A 27,204-nucleotide genomic window follows, 5' to 3' on the forward strand; every position below is an offset into this window, starting at 1 on the left:
GACAGTATTCAAACTGCACTAAGTCGGCAGTATTCAAACTGCAGTAAGTCGGCAGTATTCAAACTGCAGTAAGTCGGCAGTATTCAAACTGCACTAAGTCGGCAGTATTCAAACTGCACTAAGTCGGCAGTATTCAAACTGCACTAAGTCGGCAGTATTCAAACTGCAGTAAGTCGGCAGTATTCAAACTGCACTAAGTCGGCAGTATTCAAACTGCAGTAAGTCGGCAGTATTCAAACTGCACTAAGTCGGCAGTATTCAAACTGCACTAAGTCGGCAGTATTCAAACTGCACTAAGTCGGCAGTATTCAAACTGCACTAAGTCGGCAGTATTCAAACTGCAGTAAGTCGGCAGTATTCAAACTGCACTAAGTCGGCAGTATTCAAACTGCACTAAGTCGGCAGTATTCAAACTGCAGTAAGTCGGCAGTATTCAAACTGCAGTAAGTCGGCAGTATTCAAACTGCAGTAAGTCGGCAGTATTCAAACTGCACTAAGTCGGCAGTATTCAAACTGCACTAAGTCGGCAGTATTCAAACTGCACTAAGTCGGCAGTATTCAAACTGCAGTAAGTCGGCAGTATTCAAACTGCAGTAAGTCGGCAGTATTCAAACTGCACTAAGTCGGCAGTATTCAAACTGCACTAAGTCGGCAGTATTCAAACTGCAGTAAGTCGACAGTATTCAAACTGCAGGAAGTCGGCAGTATTCAGAGCACCAGGGTAAAGTTAGCTGCAGGATAAGAGGAGCTCCAGCGAGCTAACATGACAGCACCAGTCTTTTACTCTGCTTGTATCTCCACAAATGAAAGCATCTGGGTAGATCATACAGCCTCTCTCAGAACCCCCTTTTTACTTGGGAGGAAACACTCAGCAGTCTGTCAGTACCTCCAGATTAAAAAAAGTGGGAACCTTTCATTTTCCCTGGATAGGAAGCGAGAGAGAGAGAGAGGATGAAAAGATTTGGTGAAGGACACCGACTGTGGAGTCTGGGGTGTGTTATCAGCTCGGGCCCCATATGAAACACCTTCCTCTATTGACACGGCCCACTTCAAAAGGAGATAGAGGGAGGGGACCGTGGAGGTCTGTTTGCTTCGAGAGGCTGCATCGCAAACCCACATTACCCCATAGGGCTCTGGTCAACAGTAGTGCACTACGTAGGGAACAGGGTGCCATAGGGCTCTGGTCAACAGTAGTGCACTACGTAGGGAATAGGGTGGCATAGGGCTCTGGTCAACAGTAGTGCACTACGTAGGGAATAGAGTGCCATAGGGCTCTGGTCAACAGTAGTGCACTACGTAGGGAATAGGGTGGCATAGGGCTCTGGTCAACAGTAGTGCACTACGTAGGGAACAGGGTGCCATAGGGCTCTGGTCAACAGTAGTGCACTACGTAGGGAATAGGGTGCCATAGGGCTCTGGTCAACAGTAGTGCACTACGTAGGGAACAGGGTGCCATAGGGCTCTGGTCAACAGTAGTGCACTACGTAGGGAACAGGGTGCCATGGTCATGCTAACATGATGTATTGGTGGTCAAGGTAACATGAGGTATTGGTGGTCAAGGTAACATGAGGTATTGGTGGTCACGGTAACATAAGGTATTGGTGGTCACGGTAACATGAGGTATTGGTGGTCACGGTAACATGAGGTATTGGTGGTCACGGTAACATGAGGTATTGGTGGTCACGGTAACATGAGGTATTGGTGGTCACGGTAACATGAGGTATTGGTGGTCACGGTAACATGAGGTATTGGTGGTCACTGTAACATAAGGTTTTGGGTGGGCATGGTAACATAAGGTATTGGTGGTCACGGTAACATGAGGTATTGGTGGTCACGGTAACATGAGGTATTGGTGGTCATGGTAACAGAATGTATTAGTGGTCATGGTAACATAATTTATTGGTGGTCATGGTAACAGAATGTATTGGTAGCTAGCAAGTAGCTAGCAAGCTAGCCAACGTTAGCCAGTTAGTCAACGTTAGCCAGTTAGCCAACGTTAGCTAGTTAGCCAACGTTAGCTACACTCTGAGTTTACCAACAGACAATCTGACAACACTCTGAGTTTACCAACAGACAATCTGACAACACTCTGAGTTTACCAACAGACAATCTGACAACACTCTGAGTTTACCAACAGACAATCTGACAACACTCTGAGTTTACCAACAGACAATCTGACAACACTCTGAGTTTACCAACAGACAATCTGACAACACTCTGAGTTTACCAACAGACAATCTGACAACACTCTGAGTTTACCAACAGACAATCTGACAACACTCTGAGTTTACCAACAGACAATCTGACAACACTCTGAGTTTACCAACAGACAATCTGACAACACTCTGAGTTTACCAACAGACAATCTGACAACACTGAGTTTACCAACAGACAATCTGACAACACTGAGTTTACCAACAGACAATCTGACAACACTGAGTTTACCAACAGACAATCTGTCGGTCACATACTGGTGAGTTAAATCACTACTATCACTTACTGGTGAGTTAAATCACTACTATCACTTACTGGTGAGTTAAATCACTACTATCACATACTGGTGAGTTAAATCACTACTATCACTTACTGGTGAGTTAAATCACTACTATCACTTACTGGTGAGTTAAATCACTACTATCACATACTGGTGAGTTAAATCACTACTATCACATACTGGTGAGTTAAATCACTACTATCACATACTGGTGAGTTAAATCACTACTATCACATACTGGTGAGTTAAATCACTACTATCACTTACTGGTGAGTTAAATCACTACTATCACTTACTGGTGAGTTAAATCACTACTATCACATACTGGTGAGTTAAATCACTACTATCACATACTGGTGAGTTAAATCACTACTATCACTTACTGGTGAGTTAAATCACTACTATCACTTACTGGTGAGTTAAATCACTACTATCACTTACTGGTGAGTTAAATCACTACTATCACTTACTGGTGAGTTAAATCACTACTATCACTTACTGGTGAGTTAAATCACTACTATCACTTACTGGTGAGTTAAATCACTACTATCACTTACTGGTGAGTTAAATCACTACTATCACTTACTGGTGAGTTAAATCACTACTATCACTTACTGGTGAGTTAAATCACTACTATCACTTACTGGTGAGTTAAATCACTACTATCACTTACTGGTGAGTTAAATCACTACTATCACTTACTGGTGAGTTAAATCACTACTACCACATACTGGTGAGTTAAATCACTACTATCACTTACTGGTGAGTTAAATCACTACTATCACTTACTGGTGAGTTAAATCACTACTATCACATACTGGTGAGTTAAATCACTACTATCACTTACTGGTGAGTTAAATCACTACTATCACTTACTGGTGAGTTAAATCACTACTATCACATACTGGTGAGTTAAATCACTACTATCACATACTGGTGAGTTAAATCACTACTATCACTTACTGGTGAGTTAAATCACTACTATCACTTACTGGTGAGTTAAATCACTACTATCACATACTGGTGAGTTAAATCACTACTATCACATACTGGTGAGTTAAATCACTACTATCACTTACTGGTGAGTTAAATCACTACTATCACTTACTGGTGAGTTAAATCACTACTATCATACTGGTGAGTTAAATCACTACTATCACTTACTGGTGAGTCAAATCACTACTATCACTTACTGGTGAGTTAAATCACTACTATCACATACTGGTGAGTTAAATCACTACTATCACTTACTGGTGAGTTAAATCACTACTATCACTTACTGGTGAGTTAAATCACTACTATCACATACTGGTGAGTTAAATCACTACTATCACATACTGGTGAGTTAAATCACTACTATCACTTACTGGTGAGTTAAATCACTACTATCACTTACTGGTGAGTTAAATCACTACTATCACTTACTGGTGAGTTAAATCACTACTATCACTTACTGGTGAGTTAAATCACTACTATCACTTACTGGTGAGTTAAATCACTACTATCACTTACTGGTGAGTTAAATCACTACTATCACATACTGGTGAGTTAAATCACTACTATCACTTACTGGTGAGTTAAATCACTACTATCACTTACTGGTGAGTTAAATCACTACTATCACTTACTGGTGAGTTAAATCACTACTATCACATACTGGTGAGTTAAATCACTACTATCACTTACTGGTGAGTTAAATCACTACTATCACTTACTGGTGAGTTAAATCACTACTATCACATACTGGTGAGTTAAATCACTACTATCACATACTGGTGAGTTAAATCACTACTATCACTTACTGGTGAGTTAAATCACTACTATCACTTACTGGTGAGTTAAATCACTACTATCACATACTGGTGAGTTAAATCACTACTATCACTTACTGGTGAGTTAAATCACTACTATCACTTACTGGTGAGTTAAATCACTACTATCACTTACTGGTGAGTTAAATCACTACTATCACTTACTGGTGAGTTAAATCACTACTATCACTTACTGGTGAGTTAAATCACTACTATCACTTACTGGTGAGTTAAATCACTACTATCACATACTGGTGAGTTAAATCACTACTATCACTTACTGGTGAGTTAAATCACTACTATCACTTACTGGTGAGTTAAATCACTACTATCACATACTGGTGAGTTAAATCACTACTATCACATACTGGTGAGTTAAATCACTACTATCACTTACTGGTGAGTTAAATCACTACTATCACTTACTGGTGAGTTAAATCACTACTATCACTTACTGGTGAGTTAAATCACTACTATCATACTGGTGAGTTAAATCACTACTATCACATACTGGTGAGTTAAATCACTACTATCACTTACTGGTGAGTTAAATCACTACTATCACTTACTGGTGAGTTAAATCACTACTATCACTTACTGGTGAGTTAAATCACTACTATCACTTACTGGTGAGTTAAATCACTACTATCACTTACTGGTGAGTTAAATCACTACTATCACATACTGGTGAGTTAAATCACTACTATCACTTACTGGTGAGTTAAATCACTACTATCACTTACTGGTGAGTTAAATCACTACTATCACATACTGGTGAGTTAAATCACTACTATCACTTACTGGTGAGTTAAATCACTACTATCACTTACTGGTGAGTTAAATCACTACTATCACATACTGGTGAGTTAAATCACTACTATCACTTACTGGTGAGTTAAATCACTACTATCACATACTGGTGAGTTAAATCACTACTATCACTTACTGGTGAGTTAAATCACTACTATCACTTACTGGTGAGTCAAATCACTACTATCACTTACTGGTGAGTTAAATCACTACTATCACTTACTGGTGAGTTAAATCATTACTATCACATACTGGTGAGTTAAATCACTACTATCACTTACTGGTGAGTTAAATCACTACTATCACATACTGGTGAGTTAAATCACTACTATCACATACTGGTGAGTTAAATCACTACTATCACTTACTGGTGAGTTAAATCACTACTATCACTTACTGGTGAGTTAAATCACTACTATCACATACTGGTGAGTTAAATCACTACTATCACTTACTGGTGAGTTAAATCACTACTATCACTTACTGGTGAGTTAAATCACTACTATCACTTACTGGTGAGTTAAATCACTACTATCACTTACTGGTGAGTTAAATCACTACATCTCTCTCTCACTACCTCCCTCCCTCACTACATCTCTCCCTCACCCTCCCCCTCCCTCCCTCCCTCCCCCTACATCTCTCCCTCACTACATCTCTCCCTCCCTACATCTCTCTCTCACTACCTCCCTCCTCACTACATCTCTCCCTCACTACATCTCTCCCTCACTACATCTCTCCCTCCTCCCTCCCTACATCTCTCCCTCCCTCCATCTCTGCCTACCTCCCTCCCTCACTACATCTCTCCCTCACTTCATCTCTCCCTCCTCCCTCCCTCCCTCCCTCCCTCCTCCCTACATCTCTCCCTCACTACCTCCCTCCCTCCCTACATCTCTCCCTCCCTCCCTCCATCTCTCCCCTCCCTCCCCCTACATCTCTCTCTCACTACCTCCCTCCCTCCCTCACTACATCTCTCCCTCACTACCTCCCTCCCTCACTACCTCCCTCCCTCACTACCTCCCTCCCTCACTACCTCCCTCCCTCACTACCTCTCTCCCTCACTACATCTCTCCCTCACTACCTCCCTCCTCACTACCTCCCTCCCTCACTACCTCCCTCCCTCACTACATCTCTCCCTCACTACATCTCTCTGCCTCCCTCCCTCCCTCCCTACATCTCTCCCTCACTACATCTTTCCTCCCTCCCTCCCCCCTCCCTACATCTCTCCCTCACTACATCTCTCCCTCACTACATCTCTCCCTCACTACATCTCTCCCTCACTACATCTCTCCCTCCACCTTTTCTATTCTGTGTTTTTCTAACCTGCTAGCAACCTGCTAGCATGTGTAAATGTTTCTCTACGTTGCTGTTCCAGCCCGTTGCTATTCCAAGAGGAGCGAGACAGGTAGAGAGACAGACAGGCATAGCTAGAGGAGAGAGACAGGTAGAGAGACAGACAGGCAGAGCTAGAGGAGAGGGACAGGTAGAGAGACAGACAGGCAGAGCCAGAGGAGAGAGACAGACAGGCAGAGCCAGAGGAGAGAGACAGACAGGCAGAGCTAGAGGAGAGAGACCGGTAGAGAGACAGACAGGCAGAGCTAGAGGAGAGAGACCGGTAGAGAGACAGACAGGCAGAGCTAGAGGAGAGAGACAGGTAGAGAGACAGACAGGCAGAGCCAGAGGAGCGAGGCAGGTAGAGAGACAGACAGGCAGAGCTAGAGGAGAGAGACCGGTAGAGAGACAGACAGGCAGAGCTAGAGGAGAGAGACCGGTAGAGAGACAGACAGGCAGAGCTAGAGGAGAGAGACAGGTAGAGAGACAGACAGGCAGAGCCAGAGGAGAGAGACAGGTAGAGAGAGACAGACAGGTAGAGAGAGACAGACAGGTAGAGAGAGACAGACAGGTAGAGAGACAGACAGGTAGAGAGAGAGAGACAGGTAGAGAGAGAGAGACAGGTAGAGAGAGAGAGACAGGTAGAGAGAGAGAGACAGGTAGAGAGAGACAGGTAGAGAGAGAGACAGGTAGAGAGACAGACAGGTAGAGAGAGACAGACAGGTAGAGAGACAGACAGGTAGAGAGAGACAGACAGGTAGAGAGAGAGAGACAGGTAGAGAGACAGACAGGTAGAGAGAGACAGACAGGTAGAGAGACAGACAGGTAGAGAGACAGACAGGTAGAGAGAGACAGACAGGTAGAGAGAGACAGACAGGTAGAGAGACAGACAGGTAGAGAGAGAGAGACAGGTAGAGAGAGACAGACAGGTAGAGAGACAGAGACAGGTAGAGAGAGAGAAAGGTAGAGAGACAGACAGGTAGAGAGAGACAGGTAGAGACAGACAGGTAGAGACAGACAGGTAGAGACAGACAGGTAGAGAGACAGACAGGTAGAGAGACAGACAGGCAGAGCTAGACAGGTAGAGAGAGACAGACAGGTAGAGAGAGAGAGAGAGAGACAGGTAGAGAGAGAGACAGGTAGAGAGAGAGACAGGTAGAGAGAGAGAGACAGGTAGAGAGAGACAGACAGGTAGAGAGAGACAGACAGGTAGAGAGAGACAGACAGGTAGAGAGAGACAGACAGGTAGAGAGAGACAGACAGGTAGAGAGAGAGAGAGAGAGAGAGAGAGAGAGAGAGACAGGTAGAGACAGACAGGTAGAGAGAGACAGACAGGTAGAGAGAGACAGACAGGTAGAGAGAGAGAGACAGGAATATTTGACTTCGATCCACAGGAGAGCAGTTTAATAATTTGGCGGGCGGTCCGCTGCTCTGCGCTGGTCTGAGGGCGAAGGTAGCTTGGCGGAGGCCATGTTGACGGCATACTCAACAACATGATCCTAATGGTCTGGAAAATCCCTGGGCCTCCAGAGAACAGGCCAGACGCTACCGGCTGCAGGAGAAAAGCTACTGTTTTATTGTATGCTGCCCCGTTTTACAGGCTCCCATGTATTACGAGACCATTAAGGCCTGCTGGAGGACGTGAAGCGGAGAGGAGTTGGAGAGGTAATTTACCCACGGCTGCAGGTCCTCTACCTCACACTGGGCAAGGCGGGACAGCCGGGGGGGTGTGTGTGTGTGTGTGTGTGTGTGTGTGTGTGTGTGTGTGTGTGTGTGTGTGTGTGTGTGTGTGTGTGTGTGTGTGTGTGTGTGTGTGTGTGTGTGTGTGTGTGTGTGTGTGTGTCAGTGTGTGTGTGTCAGTGTGTGTGTGTCGCGATACTCAAATTTTGACTTAGATACCATCACGATACCATCACAATGCCATCACGATACCATCACGATACCATCACGATACCATCACGATACCATCACGATACCATCACGATGCCATCACGATGCCATCACGATACCATCACGATACCATCACGATGCCATCACGATGCCATCACGATACCATCACGATACCATCACGATACCATCACGATACCATCACGATACCATCACGATACCATCACGATACCATCACGATACCATCACGATACCATCACGATACCATCACGATACCAAAATTATACCATCACGTTACCATCACGATAACAAAACGATACCATCACATTACCATCACCATGCCATCACGATACCATCACGATACCACAGTAAAGAATAAGGTGAATTAGCCAATTAGCAGTAGATGTAGACAGATCAACTCAGCTACCGCTCTGTTCTCAGACAGACATCTACACATTAACCAATGAAATCACACCAATCACCTGTAGACAGATCAACTCAGCTACCGCTCTGTTCTCAGACAGACATCTACACATTAACCAATGAAATCACACCAATCACCTGTAGACAGATCAACTCAGCTATCGCTCTGTTCTCAGACACACATCTACACATTAACCAATGAAATCACAGCAATCACCTGTAGACAGATCAACTCAGCTATCGCTCTGTTCTCAGACAGACATCTACACATTAACCAATGAAATCACACCAATCACCTGTAGACAGATCAACTCAGCTACCGCTCTGTTCTCAGACAGACATCTACACATTAACCAATGAAATCACACCAATCACCTGTAGACAGATCAACTCAGCTACCGCTCTGTTCTCAGACAGACATCTACACATTAACCAATGAAATCACAGCAATCACCTGTAGACAGATCAACTCAGCTATCGCTCTGTTCTCAGACACACATCTACACATTAACCAATGAAATCACACCAATCACCTTGACTTAGTGTTTTACCTAAATCTAACACAACATAAAAGGGCATCATTTATTTGAATGGTAAATGTAGAGAGCCTTGTCCACAATACAGCTGAAGGCCTGTTATTCAGTAGGACTGTGTGAAGGTCTGTTATTCAGTAGGACTGTGTGAAGGCCTGTTATTCAGTAGGACTGTGTGTGAAGGTCTGTTATTCAGTAGGACTGTGTTAAGGCCTGTTATTCAGTAGGACTGTGTGAAGGTCTGTTATTCAGTAGGACTGTGTGAAGGCCTGTTATTCAGTAGGACTGTGTGAAGGCCTGTTATTCAGTAGGACTGTGTGAAGGCCTGTTATTCAGTAGGACTGTGTGAAGGTCTGTTATTCAGTAGGACTGTGTGTGAAGGCCTGTTATTCAGTAGGACTGTGTGAAGGCCTGTTATTCAGTAGGACTGTGTGAAGGTCTGTTATTCAGTAGGACTGTGTGTGAAGGCCTGTTATTCAGTAGGACTGTGTGAAGGCCTGTTATTCAGTAGGACTGTGTGAAGGCCTGTTATTCAGTAGGACTGTGTGAAGGCCTGTTATTCAGTAGGACTGTGTGAAGGTCTGTTATTCAGTAGGACTGTGTGAAGGCCTGTTATTCAGTAGGACTGTGTGAAGGCCTGTTATTCAGTAGGACTGTGTGTGAAGGCATGTTATTCAGTAGGACTGTGTGAAGGTCTGTTATTCAGTAGGACTGTGTGAAGGCCTGTTATTCAGTAGGACTGTGTGTGAAGGTCTGTTATTCAGTAGGACTGTGTGTGAAGGCCTGTTATTCAGTAGGACTGTGTGTGAAGGCCTGTTATTCAGTAGGACTGTGTGAAGGCCTGTTATTCAGTAGGACTGTGTGTGAAGGCCTGTTATTCAGTAGGACTGTGTGTGAAGGCCTGTTATTCAGTAGGACTGTGTGTGAAGGCCTGTTATTCAGTAGGACTGTGTGAAGGTCTGTTATTCAGTAGGACTGTGTGAAGGCCTGTTATTCAGTAGGACTGTGTGAAGGCCTGTTATTCAGTAGGACTGTGTGTGAAGGCCTGTTATTCAGTAGGACTGTGTGTGAAGGCATGTTATTCAGTAGGACTGTGTGAAGGCCTGTTATTCAGTAGGACTGTGTGTGAAGGTCTGTTATTCAGTAGGACTGTGTGTGAAGGCCTGTTATTCAGTAGGACTGTGTGTGAAGGCCTGTTATTCAGTAGGACTGTGTGTGAAGGCCTGTTATTCAGTAGGACTGTGTGAAGGCCTGTTATTCAGTAGGACTGTGTGTGAAGGCCTGTTATTCAGTAGGACTGTGTGAAGGTCTGTTATTCAGTAGGACTGTGTGTGAAGGCCTGTTATTCAGTAGGACTGTGTGAAGGCCTGTTATTCAGTAGGACTGTGTGTGAAGGCATGTTATTCAGTAGGACTGTGTGAAGGCCTGTTATTCAGTAGGACTGTGTGAAGGTCTGTTATTCAGTAGGACTGTGTGAAGGCCTGTTATTCAGTAGGACTGTGTGTGAAGGTATGTTATTCAGTAGGACTGTGTGAAGGCCTGTTATTCAGTAGGACTGTGTGAAGGCCTGTTATTCAGTAGGACTGTGTGAAGGCCTGTTATTCAGTAGGACTGTGTGTGAAGGCCTGTTATTCAGTAGGACTGTGTGTGAAGGCCTGTTATTCAGTAGGACTGGGTGTTAAGGCCTGTTATTCAGTAGGACTGTGTGAAGGTCTGTTATTCAGTAGGACTGTGTGAAGGCCTGTTATTCAGTAGGACTGTGTGAAGGTCTGTTATTCAGTAGGACTGTGTGAAGGTCTGTTATTCAGTAGGACTGTGTGTGAAGGTCTGTTATTCAGTAGGACTGGGTGAAGGCATAGAGTCACTCAGCTGATTTCATGAGGCTACAGACGGACAGGCTGTTTTGCTTTCCATGTGGGACTCCTGGTGCTGCTCGACAACAGAAGTAGCAAGCAACGTAAAAAATGTGTTCTGTCTCTTTAAAACGCAGTAATGAGGTCATTCACAAAAGGCTCATGAATAAGTTGGTGGGGGGGGGGGGGATCAGTCGATGTGCCCTTGAGCAAAGACACTTCAAACCTCGCTGCTTCTGTGTCTCTGGATAAGAGCAACTGCTAAAGGACAAACCCCACGTCAGATTATCTCAAATCAAATCAAATTGTATTTGTCACATACACATGGTTAGCAGATGTTAATGCGAGTGTAGCGAAATGCTTGTGCTTCTAGTTCCGACAATGCAGTAATAACCAACAAGTAATCTAACCTAACAATTCCCAAAACTACTGTCTTATACACAGTGTAAGGGGATAAAGAATATGTAGATAAGGATATATGAATGAGTGATGGTACAGAGCAGCATTCAGCATAATGTCCTGCAGCAGGCAGGTCTACTGGCTTTAATGGACAACGAGACACACAAGAGAGATGCTGATCTAGATGGTCCATATCTGGATGGTGTGTAACTGTTACAACAGAACCTGCTGATCTAGATGGTCCATATCTGGATGGTGTGTTACTGTTATACCAGAACCAGCTGATCTAGATGGTCCATATCTGGATGGTGTGTAACTGTTATACCAGAACCAGCTGATCTAGATGGTCCATATCTGGATGGTGGGTTATACCAGAACCAGCTGATCTAGATGGTCCATATCTGGATGGTGGGTTGTACCAGAACCAGCTGATCTAGATGGTCCATATCTGGATGGTGTGTAACTGTTACAACAGAACCTGCTGATCTAGATGGTCCATATCTGGATGGTGTGTTACTGTTATACCAGAACCAGCTGATCTAGATGGTCCATATCTGGATGGTGTGTAACTGTTATACCAGAACCAGCTGATCTAGATGGTCCATATCTGGATGGTGTGTTATACCCGAACCTGCTGATCTAGATGGTCCATATCTGGATGGTGGGTTATACCAGAACCAGCTGATCTAGATGGTCCATATCTGGATGGTGGGTTGTACCAGAACCAGCTGATCTAGATGGTCCATATCTGGATGGTGTGTTACTGTTACAACAGAACCTGCTGATCTAGATGGTCCATATCTGGATGGTGTGTTACTGTTACAACAGAACCTGCTGATCTAGATGGTCCATATCTGGATGGTGTGTAACTGTTACAACAGAACCAGCTGATCTAGACGGTCCATATCTGGATGGTGTGTTACTGTTATACCAGAACCTGCTGATCTAGATGGTCCATATCTGGATGGTGTGTAACTGTTACAACAGAACCTGCTGATCTAGATGGTCAATATCTAGTTGGTGGGTTATACCAGAACCAGCTGATCTAGATGGTCCATATCTGGATGGTGTGTTATACCCGAACCTGCTGATCTAGATGGTCCATATCTGGATGGTGGGTTATACCAGAACCAGCTGATCTAGATGGTCCATATCTCGATGGTGGGTTATACCAGAACCTGCTGATCTAGATGGTCCATATCTGGATGGTGTGTTACTGTTACAACAGAACCTGCTGATCTAGATGGTCCATATCTGGATGGTGTGTAACTGTTATACCCGAACCAGCTGATCTAGATGGTCCATATCTGGATGGTGTGTAACTGTTATACCCAGAACCAGCTGATCTAGATGGTCCATATCTGGATGGTGTGTAACTGTTATACCAGAACCAGCTGATCTAGATGGTCCATATCTAGTTGGTGGGTTATACCAGTGGTCCATATCTAGTTGGTGGGTTATACCAGAACCAGCTGGTCCATACCAGATTTGGTGGGATACCAGGTGAACTAGATGGTCCATATCTGGTTGGTGGGTTATACCAGAACCAGCTGAACTAGATGGTCCATATCTGGTTGGTGGGTTATACCAGAACCAGCTGAACTAGATGGTCCATATCTGGTTGGTGGGTTATAGCAGAACCACCAGCTGGTCCATATCTAGATGGGTTATAACAGAACCAGTTGATCTAGATGGTCCATATCTAGTTGGTGGGTTATACCAGAACCAGCTGGTCCATATCTAGTTGGTGGGAGAACCAGCTGGTCCATATCTAGTTGGTGGGTTAAACCAGAACCAGCTGAACTAGATGGTCCATATCTGGTTGGTGGGTTATACCAGAACCAGCTGGTCCATATCTGGTTGGTGGGTTATACCAGAACCAGCTGAACTAGATGGTCCATATCTAGTTGGTGGGTTATACCAGAACCAGCTGGTCCATATCTGGTTGGTGGGTTATACCAGAACCAGCTGAACTAGATGGTCCATATCTGGTTGGGTTATACCAGAACCAGCTGGTCCATATCAGTTATACCAGAACCAGCTGATCTAGATGGTCCATATCTAGTTGGTGGGTTATACCAGAACCAGCTGGTGGGTTATACCAGAACCAGCTGAACTAGATGGTCCATATCTGGAACCAGCTGGTCCATATCTGGTTTGGGTTATACCAGAACCAGCTGAACTGAACCAGCTGGTCCATATCTGGGTTATACCAGAACCAGCTGATCTAGATGGTCCATATCTGGTTGGTGGGTTATACCAGAACCAGCTGAACTAGATGGTCCATATCTAGTTGGTGGTTATACCAGAACCAGCTGAACCATATCTAGTTGGTGGGTTATACCAGAACCAGCTGAACTAGATGGTCCATATCTAGAACTAGATGCTGGTCCATATCTGGTTGGTGGGTTATACCAGAACCAGCTGAACTAGATGGTCCATATCTAGTTGGTGGGTTATACCAGAACCAGAACCAGCTGAACTAGATGGTCCATATCTAGTTGGTGGTCCATCCATCTGGTTGGTGGGTTATACCAGGAACCAGCTGTTATACCAGAATGCTGATCTAGATGGTCCATATCTGGTTGGTGGGTTATACCAGAACCAGCTGGTCCATCTATGGTGTGGGTTATAGCAGAACCAGCTGAACTAGGAACAACAGTATTTATGAGTGTCAGGTTTTATGTGATACTGTTTTGATGAATAACACTGTAATGTGGGTTTTACAGACAGGTGATGTAGTAATCTGTTACTCCTACTAGACATGAGGACTAATGGCACTAAATCACTCTCACTGCCTAGGTGTAGTCCCAACATGATCCCCCTTCCTCTCTGTGTCTGTGTCTGTGTGTGTGTGTGTGTGTGTGTGTGTGTGTGTGTGTGTGTGTGTGTGTGTGTGTGTGTGTGTGTGTGTGTGTGTGTGTGTGTGTGTGTGTGTGTGTGTGTGTGTGCGTGCGTGCGTGCGTGCGTGTGTGCGTGCGTGTGTGCGTGCGTGCGTGCGGAGCAGGTGTACCAGTAGGAAGAAGTAGGAGAAGGAGCAGCCCTCGGAGGACATGAACCACAGTGGGAATAACAGTTACCTGGTGTTGTGTAGACATGGCTGAGCAGGGCCTCGTTGACCCCAGGGAAGGAGCCGTCTCCCAGGCTGTGTGTCCAGCTCTGCAGCATGGCCTGAAGGAGCAGGATCTGGGGACGCGTGGCCTGCACCGTGAAGTTGGGCAGCTCAAAAATACACTCTGTCATCAGGACTGACGAGCGCTTTGTCCTGGGGAGAGAGAGAAAGAGAAGAGAGGAGGAGAGAGAGAAAGAGAAGAGAGGAGAAGAGAGAGTGATGGGTTAGAAGAGTGCCTGGGACTGGGAAGGGAGAGGAGAGGAGAGGAGAGGAGAGGAGAGGAGAGGAGAGGAGAGGAGACTTGGGACTGGGAAAGGAGAGGAGAGGAGAGGAGACTTGGGACTGGGAAGGGAGAGGAGAGGAGAGGAGGAGAGGAGAGGAGAGGAGGAGAGTTGGGACTGGGAAGGGAGAGGAGAGGAGACGTGGGACTGGGAAGGAGAGGAGACTTGGGACTGGGAAGGGAGAGGAGACTTGGGACTGGGAAGGGAGAGGAGAGGAGACTTGGGACTGGGAAGGGAGAGGAGAGGAGACTTGGGACTGGGAAGGGGAGAGGAGAGGAGACTTGGGACTGGGAAGGGAGAGGAGAGGAGACTTGGGACTGGGAAGGGAGAGGAGAGGAGACGTGGAACTGGGAAGGGAGAGGAGAGGAGACGTGGGACTGGGAAGGGAGAGGAGACTTGGGACTGGGAAGGGAGAGGAGACTTGGGACTGGGAAGGGAGAGGAGAGGAGACTTGGGACTGGGAAGGAGAGGAGAGGAGACTTGGGACTGGGAAGGGAGAGGAGAGGAGACTTGGGACTGGGAAGGGAGAGGAGAGGAGACTTGGGACTGGGAAGGGAGAGGAGAGGAGACTTGGGACTGGGAAGGGAGAGGAGAGGAGACTTGGGACTGGGAAGGGAGAGGAGACTTGGGACTGGGAAGGGAGAGGAGAGGAGAGGAGACTTGGGACTGGGAAGGGAGAGGAGAGGAGACTTGGGACTGGGAAGGGAGAGGAGACTTGGGACTGGGAAGGGAGAGGAGAGGAGACTTGGGACTGTGAAGGGAGAGGAGAGGAGACTTGGAACTGGGAAGGAGAGGAGAGGAGACTTGGGACTGGGAAGGGAGAGGAGAGGAGACTTGGGACTGGGAAGGAGACTTGGGAGGAGAGGAGAGGAGACTTGGGACTGGGAAGGGAGAGGAGAGGAGACTTGGGACTGGGAAGGGAGAGGAGAGGAGGGGAGACTTGGGACTGGGAAGGGAGAGGAGAGGAGAGGAGACTTGGGACTGGGAAGGGAGAGGAGAGGAGACTTGGGACTGGGAAGGGAGAGGAGAGGAGACTTGGGACTGGGAAGGGGAGAGGAGACTTGGGACTGGGAAGAGAGAGGAGAGGAGACTTGGGACTGGGAAGGGAGAGGAGAGGAGACTTGGGACTGGGAAGAGAGAGGAGAGGAGACTTGGGACTGGGAGAGAGAGGAGAGGAGGAGGAGACTTGGGACTGGGAAGGAGAGGAGACTTGGGACTGGGAAGGAGAGGAGAGGAGACTTGGGACTGGGAAGGGAGAGGAGAGGAGACTTGGGACTGGGAAGAGAGAGGAGAGGAGACTTGGGACTGGGAAGGAGGGAGAGGAGAGGAGACTTGGGACTGGGAAGGAGAGAGGAGAGGAGAGGAGACTTGGGACTGGGAAGGGAGAGGAGAGGAGACTGGGGACTGGGAAGGGAGAGGAGAGGAGAGGGACTGGGAGGGAGAAGGAGAGGAGACTTGGGACTGGGAAGGGAGAGGAGAGGAGACTTGGGACTGGGAAGGGAGAGGAGAGGAGACTTGGGACTGGGAAGGGAGAGAGAGGAGACTTGGGACTGGGAAGGAGAGGAGACTTGGGACTGGGAAGGGAGGGGAGAGGAGACTTGGGACTGGGAAGGAGAGGAGAGGAGACTTGGGACTGTGAAGAGGGAGAGAGACAGAGAGAGAGACAGAGAGACAGAGAGAGAGACAGAGAGAGAGAGAGAGAGAGAGAGAGAGGAGAGAGAGAGAGAGAGAGAGAGAGAGAGAGAGAGAGAGGGAGAGGAGAGACAGAGAGAGGGAGAGAGACAGAGAGAGAGAGGAACCAGGCAGAACTAGTCTACATCCTGTCCTCATAACAGGGAACCAGACAGAACAGGGGTTCCTCCCTCCCCCCCTCCTCCCTCTCCAACACAGCCGTTCATTCTTTTAAAATCAGCACCTTTCCATGATTGAAAGAATCTAGGAGGAGCAGCTGGAGGATAGAGACCTGCTAGGAGGTTTCACATGCTGGGGACTAGGAGGAGAGGAGGGAGAGGGGAAGGAGATGGGGGGAGTTCAATGGGGAGGAGAGGAGAGGAGGAGATGGGGAGGGAGGAGATGGGAGGAGGAGAGGGGGGGGAGTTGGGAGGAGAGGAGGAGGAGATGGGGGGAGGGAGGAGGAGGTAGGAGGAGAGGAGGGGAGGTAGGAGGAGAGGAGGGGAGGGGAGGAGGGGAGGTAGGAGGAGAGGAGGGGGAGGAGGGAGGTAGGAGGAGAGGAGGGGGAGGAGGGGAGGTAGGAGGAGAGAGGGGAGGTAGGAGGAGGAAACCCTATTTGACTCATTGGAAAAAACAAAATCAGTGAAATCAATTATTCCTGAGGAAAACAGCAAGTTTTAGGGGACCATACAACCCCCACCTGCTGGGACCCACCTGCTGTTCAATACCATACAACCCACCTGCTGTTCAATACCATACAACCCCACCTGGTTCAATACCATACAACCCCACCTGCTGTTCAATACCATAAACCCCACCTGCTGTTCAATACCATACAACCCCACCTGCTGTTCACTACCATACAACCCCACCTGCTGTTCATACCATACAACCCCACCTGTTGTTCAATACCCCCACCTGCTGTTCAATACCATACAACCCCACCTGCTGTTCAATACCATACAACCCCACCTGCTGTTCAATACCATACAACCCCACCTGCTGTTCAATACCATACAACCCCACCTGCTGTTCAATACCATACAACCCCACCTGTTGTTCAATACCATACAACCCCACCTGCTGTTCAATACCATACAACCCCACCTGTTGTTCAATACCATACAACCCCACCTGCTGTTCAATACCATACAACCCCACTGCTGTTCAATACCATACAACCCCACCTGTTGTTCAATACCATACAACCCCACCTGTTGTTCAATACCATACAACCCCACCTGCTGTTCAATACCATACAACCCCACCTGCTGTTCAATACCATACAACCCCACCTGCTGTTCAATACCATACAACCCCACCTGCTGTTCAATACCTGTTGTTCACCATACAACCCCACCTGTTGTTCAATACCATACAACCCCACCTGCTGTTCAATACCATACAACCCCACCTGTTGTTCAATACCATACAACCCCACCTGCTGTTCAATACCATACAACCCCACCTGTTGTTCAATACCATACAACCCCACCTGTTGTTCAATACCATACAACCCCACCTGTTGTTCAATACCATACAACCCCACCTGTTGTTCAATACCATACAACCCCACCTGTTGTTCAATACCATACAACCCCACCTGCTGTTCAATACCATACAACCCCACCTGCTGTTCAATACCATACAACCCCACCTGCTGTTCAATACCATACAACCCCACCTGCTGTTCAATACCATACAACCCCACCTGTTGTTCAATACCATACAACCCCACCTGTTGTTCAATACCATACAACCCCACCTGCTGTTCAATACCATACAACCCCACCTGCTGTTCACTACCATACAACCCCACCTGTTGTTCACTACCATACAACCCCACCTGCTGTTCAATACCATACAACCCCACCTGCTGTTCAATACCATACAACCCCACCTGTTGTTCAATACCATACAACCCCACCTGTTGTTCAATACCATACAACCCCACCTGCTGTTCAATACCATACAACCCCACCTGTTGTTCAATACCATACAACCCCACCTGCTGTTCAATACCATACAACCCCACCTGTTGTTCAATACCATACAACCCCACCTGTTGTTCACTACCATACAACCCCACCTGCTGTTCAATACCATACAACCCCACCTGTTGTTCACTACCATACAACCCCACCTGCTGTTCAATACCATACAACCCCACCTGTTGTTCAATACCATACAACCCCACCTGTTGTTCACTACCATACAACCCCACCTGCTGTTCAATACCATACAACCCCACCTGTTGTTCACTACCATACAACCCCACCTGCTGTTCAATACCATACAACCCCACCTGCTGTTCAATACCATACAACCCCACCTGCTGTTCAATACCATACAACCCCACCTGCTGTTCACTACCATACAACCCCACCTGCTGTTCAATACCATACAACCCCACCTGTTGTTCAATACCATACAACCCCACCTGCTGTTCAATACCATACAACCCCACCTGCTGTTCAATACCATACAACCCCACCTGCTGTTCAATACCATACAACCCCACCTGTTGTTCAATACCATACAACCCCACCTGCTGTTCAATACCATACAACCCCACCTGTTGTTCAATACCATACAACCCCACCTGCTGTTCAATACCATACAACCCCACCTGCTGTTCAATACCATACAACCCCACCTGCTGTTCAATACCATACAACCCCACCTGCTGTTCAATACCATACAACCCCACCTGTTGTTCAATACCATACAACCCCACCTGTTGTTCAATACCATACAACCCCACCTGTTGTTCAATACCATACAACCCCACCTGCTGTTCAATACCATACAACCCCACCTGCTGTTCAATACCATACAACCCCACCTGCTGTTCAATACCATACAACCCCACCTGTTGTTCAATACCATACAACCCCACCTGCTGTTCAATACCATACAACCCCACCTGTTGTTCACTACCATACAACCCCACCTGCTGTTCAATACCATACAACCCCACCTGTTGTTCACTACCATACAACCCCACCTGTTGTTCACTACCATACAACCCCACCTGCTGTTCAATACCATACAACCCCACCTGTTGTTCAATACCATACAACCCCACCTGTTGTTCACTACCATACAACCCCACCTGCTGTTCACTACCATACAACCCCACCTGTTGTTCACTACCATACAACCCCACCTGCTGTTCAATACCATACAACCCCACCTGCTGTTCAATACCATACAACCCCACCTGCTGTTCAATACCATACAACCCCACCTGCTGTTCACTACCATACAACCCCACCTGTTGTTCAATACCATACAACCCCACCTGCTGTTCAATACCATACAACCCCACCTGCTGTTCAATACCATACAACCCCACCTGCTGTTCAATACCATACAACCCCACCTGCTGTTCAATACCATACAACCCCACCTGCTGTTCACTACCATACAACCCCACCTGCTGTTCAATACCATACAACCCCACCTGCTGTTCAATACCATACAACCCCACCTGCTGTTCAATACCATACAACCCCACCTGTTGTTCAATACCATACAACCCCACCTGCTGTTCAATACCATACAACCCCACCTGCTGTTCAATACCATACAACCCCACCTGCTGTTCAATACCATACAACCCCACCTGTTGTTCAATACCATACAACCCCACCTGCTGTTCAATACCATACAACCCCACCTGTTGTTCAATACCATACAACCCCACCTGCTGTTCAATACCATACAACCCCACCTGCTGTTCAATACCATACAACCCCACCTGCTGTTCAATACCATACAACCCCACCTGTTGTTCACTACCATACAACCCCACCTGTTGTTCAATACCATACAACCCCACCTGCTGTTCAATACCATACAACCCCACCTGTTGTTCAATACCATACAACCCCACCTGTTGTTCAATACCATACAACCCCACCTGTTGTTCAATACCATACAACCCCACCTGTTGTTCAATACCATACAACCCCACCTGTTGTTCAATACCATACAACCCCACCTGTTGTTCAATACCATACAACCCCACCTGTTGTTCAATACCATACAACCCCACCTGTTGTTCAATACCATACAACCCCACCTGTTGTTCAATACCATACAACCCCACCTGTTGTTCAATACCATACAACCCCACCTGTTGTTCAATACCATACAACCCCACCTGCTGTTCAATACCATACAACCCCACCTGCTGTTCAATACCATACAACCCCACCTGTTGTTCAATACCATACAACCCCACCTGCTGTTCAATACCATACAACCCCACCTGCTGTTCAATACCATACAACCCCACCTGTTGTTCAATACCATACAACCCCACCTGTTGTTCAATACCATACAACCCCACCTGTTGTTCAATACCATACAACCCCACCTGCTGTTCAATACCATACAACCCCACCTGCTGTTCAATACCATACAACCCCACCTGCTGTTCAATACCATACAACCCCACCTGTTGTTCAATACCATACAACCCCACCTGCTGTTCAATACCATACAACCCCACCTGCTGTTCAATACCATACAACCCCACCTGCTGTTCAATACCATACAACCCCACCTGCTGTTCAATACCATACAACCCCACCTGTTGTTCAATACCATACAACCCACCTGCTGTTCAATACCATACAACCCCACCTGTTGTTCAATACCATACAACCCCACCTGTTGTTCAATACCATACAACCCCACCTGCTGTTTACCATACAACCCCACCTGCTGTTCATACCATACAACCCCACCTGCTGTTCAATACCATACAACCCCACCTGCTGTTCAATACCATACAACCCCACCTGCTGTTCAATACCATACAACCCCACCTGTTGTTATACCATACAACCCCACCTGTTGTTCAATACCATACAACCCCACCTGCTGTTCAATACCATACAACCCCACCTGCTGTTCAATACCATACAACCCCACCTGCTGTTCAATACCATACAACCCCACCTGTTGTTCAATACCATACAACCCCACCTGTTGTTCAATACCATACAACCCCACCTGCTGTTCAATACCATACAACCCCACCTGCTGTTCAATACCATACAACCCCACCTGCTGTTCAATACCATACAACCCCACCTGTTGTTCAATACCATACAACCCCACCTGCTGTTCAATACCATACAACCCCACCTGTTGTTCAATACCATACAACCCCACCTGCTGTTCAATACCATACAACCCCACCTGCTGTTCAATACCATACAACCCCACCTGTTGTTCAATACCATACAACCCCACCTGCTGTTCAATACCATACAACCCCACCTGCTGTTCAATACCATACAACCCCACCTGTTGTTCAATACCATACAACCCCACCTGCTGTTCAATACCATACAACCCCACCTGCTGTTCAATACCATACAACCCCACCTGCTGTTCAATACCATACAACCCCACCTGCTGTTCAATACCATACAACCCCACCTGCTGTTCAATACCATACAACCCCACCTGCTGTTCAATACCATACAACCCCACCTGCTGTTCAATACCATACAACCCCACCTGCTGTTCAATACCATACAACCCCACCTGCTGTTCAATACCATACAACCCCACCTGTTGTTCAATACCATACAACCCCACCTGTTGTTCAATACCATACAACCCCACCTGCTGTTCAATACCATACAACCCCACCTGTTGTTCAATACCATACAACCCCACCTGCTGTTCAATACCATACAACCCCACCTGCTGTTCAATACCATACAACCCCACCTGTTGTTCAATACCATACAACCCCACCTGCTGTTCAATACCATACAACCCCACCTGTTGTTCAATACCATACAACCCCACCTGTTGTTCACTACCATACAACCCCACCTGCTGTTCAATACCATACAACCCCACCTGCTGTTCAATACCATACAACCCCACCTGCTGTTCAATACCATACAACCCCACCTGCTGTTCAATACCATACAACCCCACCTGCTGTTCAATACCATACAACCCCACCTGCTGTTCAATACCATACAACCCCACCTGCTGTTCAATACCATACAACCCCACCTGCTGTTCAATACCATACAACCCCACCTGCTGTTCAATACCATACAACCCCACCTGCTGTTCAATACCATACAACCCCACCTGTTGTTCAATACCATACAACCCCACCTGTTGTTCAATACCATACAACCCCACCTGCTGTTCAATACCATACAACCCCACCTGTTGTTCAATACCATACAACCCCACCTGCTGTTCAATACCATACAACCCCACCTGCTGTTCAATACCATACAACCCCACCTGCTGTTCAATACCATACAACCCCACCTGCTGTTCAATACCATACAATCCCACCTGCTGTTCAATACCATACAACCCCACCTGCTGTTCAATACCATACAACCCCACCTGCTGTTCAATACCATACAACCCCACCTGTTGTTCAATACCATACAACCCCACCTGTTGTTCAATACCATACAACCCCACCTGTTGTTCAATACCATACAACCCCACCTGCTGTTCAATACCATACAACCCCACCTGCTGTTCAATACCATACAACCCCACCTGCTGTTCAATACCATACAACCCCACCTGCTGTTCAATACCATACAACCCCACCTGCTGTTCAATACCATACAACCCCACCTGCTGTTCAATACCATACAACCCACCTGCTGTTCAATACCATACAACCCCACCTGTTGTTCAATACCATACAACCCCACCTGTTGTTCAATACCATACAACCCCACCTGCTGTTCAATACCATACAACCCCACCTGTTGTTCAATACCATACAACCCCACCTGTTGTTCAATACCATACAACCCACCTGTTGTTCAATACCATACAACCCCACCTGCTGTTCAATACCATACAACCCCACCTGTTGTTCAATACCATACAACCCCACCTGTTGTTCAATACCATACAACCCCACCTGCTGTTCAATACCATACAACCCCACCTGTTGTTCAATACCATACAACCCCACCTGTTGTTCAATACCATACAACCCCACCTGTTGTTCAATACCATACAACCCCACCTGTTGTTCAATACCATACAACCCCACCTGCTGTTCAATACCATACAACCCCACCTGTTGTTCAATAGATTATGTGGGTTGCATTGTTCCTCCTCTCTCCAGTGCAAACAGGAAGTCACTATGTGGTAGTCTGACCTAGCTATCTGAAGATGAATGGACGAACAGGAAGTCACTATGTGGTAGTCTGACCTAGCTATCTGGAGATGAATGGACTAACAGGAAGTCACTATGTGGTAGTCTGACCTAGCTATCTGGAGATGAATGGAAGAACAGGAAGTCACTATGTGGTAGTCTGACCTAGCTATCTGAAGATGAATGGACTAACAGGAAGTCACTATGTGGTAGTCTGACCTAGCTATCTGGAGATGAATGGAAGAACAGGAAGTCACTATGTGGTAGTCTGACCTAGCTATCTGGAGATGAATGGACGAACAGGAAGTCACTATGTGGTAGTCTGACCTAGCTATCTGAAGATGAATGGACTAACAGGAAGTCACTATGTGGTAGTCTGACCTAGCTATCTGAAGATGAATGGACTAACAGGAAGTCACTATGTGGTAGTCTGACCAAGCTATCTGAAGATGAATGGAAGAACAGGAAGTCACTATGTGGTAGTCTGACCTAGCTATCTGGAGATGAATGGACTAACAGGAAGTCACTATGTGGTAGTCTGACCTAGCTATCTGGAGATGAATGGACTAACAGGAAGTCACTATGTGGTAGTCTGACCTAGCTATCTGGAGATGAATGGACTAACAGGAAGTCACTATGTGGTAGTCTGACCTAGCTATCTGGAGATGAATGGACGAACAGGAAGTCACTATGTGGTAGTCTGACCTAGCTATCTGAAGATGAATGGACTAACAGGAAGTCACTATGTGGTAGTCTGACCTAGCTATCTGGAGATGAATGGACTAACAGGAAGTCACTATGTGGTAGTCTGACCTAGCTATCTGAAGATGAATGGACTAACAGGAAGTCACTATGTGGTAGTCTGACCTAGCTATCTGGAGATGAATGGACTAACAGGAAGTCACTATGTGGTAGTCTGACCTAGCTATCTGGAGATGAATGGACGAACAGGAAGTCACTATGTGGTAGTCTGACCAGAGCTATCAAAGACATCATTCTGGAGATGAATGGACTAACAGGAAGTCACTATGTGGTAGTCTGACCGAGCTATCTGGAGATGAATGGACTAACAGGAAGTCACTATGTGGTAGTCTGACCGAGCTATCTGGAGATGAATGGACCAACAGGAAGTCACTATGTGGTAGTCTGACCGAGCTATCTGGAGATGAATGGACGAACAGGAAGTCACTATGTGGTAGTCTGACCTAGCTATCTGGAGATGAATGGACTAACAGGAAGTCACTATGTGGTAGTCTGACCTAGCTATCTGGAGATGAATGGGATGAACAGGAAGTCACTATGTGGTAGTCTGACCTAGCTATCTGGAGATGAATGGGACTAACAGGAAGTCACTATGTGGTAGTCTGACCTAGCTATCTGGAGATGAATGGACTAACAGGAAGTCACTATGTGGTAGTCTGACCTAGCTATCTGGAGATGAATGGACGAACAGGAAGTCACTATGTGGTAGTCTGACCTAGCTATCTGGAGATGAATGGACGAACAGGAAGTCACTATGTGGTAGTCTGACCGAGCTATCTGGAGATGAATGGACTAACAGGAAGTCACTATGTGGTAGTCTGACCTAGCTATCTGGAGATGAATGGACTAACAGGAAGTCACTATGTGGTAGTCTGACCTAGCTATCTGGAGATGAATGGACTAACAGGAAGTCACTATGTGGTAGTCTGACCTAGCTATCTGGAGATGAATGGACGAACAGGAAGTCACTCTGGGTAAATCCATCATAACACTACTATGGCCAGTTGTTCACTTCTAGGAGTCTGTGTGTAGGGAGCATGAGGTTGGGGGTTTGTGGTTGGACCAGGGGCAGAGGTGTATGAAGTATGCATTTCTCAAAATCATCATTCCTGAACAGACCTAACTCTTCAAAGACAGGCCCCTACCCTCTCTTCCCCCCTTCTCCCCCTCCCCTCCTCCCCCTCCCATTCCCTCCCCCTCCTCTCTTCCTAACCATCTGGATCCCTCTGAAGCCATGGCCCCAGTCCCCTCCTCCTCCCCCCTCCTCCCCCATTCCCTCTCCTCCCCCTCCTCTCTTCCTCCCCTCCTCCTCCCCCCATTCCCTCCTCCACCCCCCTCCCTCCCCCTTCCTCCTCCCCCTGGTTCCTCCCCCTCCTCCTCCTCCTCCTCCTCTCCTCCCATCTCCTCCTCCCCCCTCCTCCCCCATTCTCTCAGTCCCTCCTCTCCTCCCATCTCCTCCTCCCCCCCTCCCCCCATTCCCTCCCCCTCCACAGACCTCTCCCCTCTCCTCCCCTCCCCCTCCTCCCCTCCTCTCCTCCCATCTCCTCCTCCCTCCTCCTAACACAGACCATTCCCTCCCCTCCTCTCCTCCCATCTCTCCTAACACCCCTCCTCCTCCACCATTCCCTCCCCCTCCTCTCTTCCTACCCATCTGGATCCCTCTGAAGGCCCCTGCAGCCCCCGTTCTCAGGAGAGAGGTTCATTACACAGGGATTACCGCGGGAGATGTTTTAATCAGAGTCTGCAGACAGCTGCAGCAGCGCTGGGTGAGAAAATGACCATGACGTGGTGCGTCAGGCATAAAAAGGGAAAACACGCTGGGGTGTTGGGGTCGAGGGTCGCAGAGATGTGAGGTGGTTTACGACTGAGACAGAGATGTGACTGGGAGGGAGAGAGAGTTCCTGTTTGGCTACCTCTTTAGATGTGTCTTCAGAGGGACCATGGTTCCAGTCCCTAACACAGACCATGATGGGGAGGCTATACTCCCTTCAGAGGGACCATGGTTCCAGTCCCTAACACAGACACAGACCATGATGGGGAGGCTGTACTCCCTTCAGAGGGACCATGGTTCCAGTCCCTAACACAGACCATGATGGGGAGGCTATACTCCCTTCAGAGGGACCATGGTTCCAGTCCCTAACACAGACACAGACCATGATGGGGAGGCTGTACTCCCTTCAGAGGGACCATGGTTCCAGTCCCTAACACAGACCATGATGGGGAGGCTGTACTCCCTTCAGAGGGACCATGGTTCCAGTCCCTAACACAGACCATGATGGGGAGGCTGTACTCCCTTCAGAGGGACCATGGTTCCAGTCCCTAACACAGACCATGATGGGGAGGCTGTACTCCCTTCAGAGGGACCATGGTTCCAGTCCCACAACACAGACCATGATGGGGAGGCTGTACTCCTTCAGAGGGACCATGGTTCCAGTCCCTAACACAGACCATGATGGGGAGGCTATACTCCCTTCAGAGGGACCATGGTTCCAGTCCCTAACACAGACACAGACCATGATGGGGAGGCTGTACTCCCTTCAGAGGGACCATGGTTCCAGTCCCTAACACAGACCATGATGGGGAGGCTATACTCCCTTCAGAGGGACCATGGTTCCAGTCCCTAACACAGACCATGATGGGGAGGCTGTACTCCCTTCAG

At 47.2% G+C, this 27,204-nt stretch overlaps 1 protein-coding gene across 1 annotated transcript in view; it reads right to left on the reverse strand.

Annotated features, from left to right (window-relative positions):
• LOC118379182 (intermembrane lipid transfer protein VPS13B) overlaps nt 1-27,204 on the reverse strand; it is a 260,392-nt gene that overhangs the window by 26,396 nt on the left and 206,792 nt on the right. Inside the window, 1 exon segment of the mRNA XM_052505923.1 lies at nt 14,620-14,804. Coding sequence (XP_052361883.1) covers nt 14,620-14,804 — 185 coding nt within the window.

This window comes from Oncorhynchus keta, unplaced genomic scaffold, assembly GCF_023373465.1.
Source record: "Oncorhynchus keta strain PuntledgeMale-10-30-2019 unplaced genomic scaffold, Oket_V2 Un_contig_2511_pilon_pilon, whole genome shotgun sequence".
Lineage (NCBI taxonomy): Eukaryota > Metazoa > Chordata > Actinopteri > Salmoniformes > Salmonidae > Oncorhynchus > Oncorhynchus keta.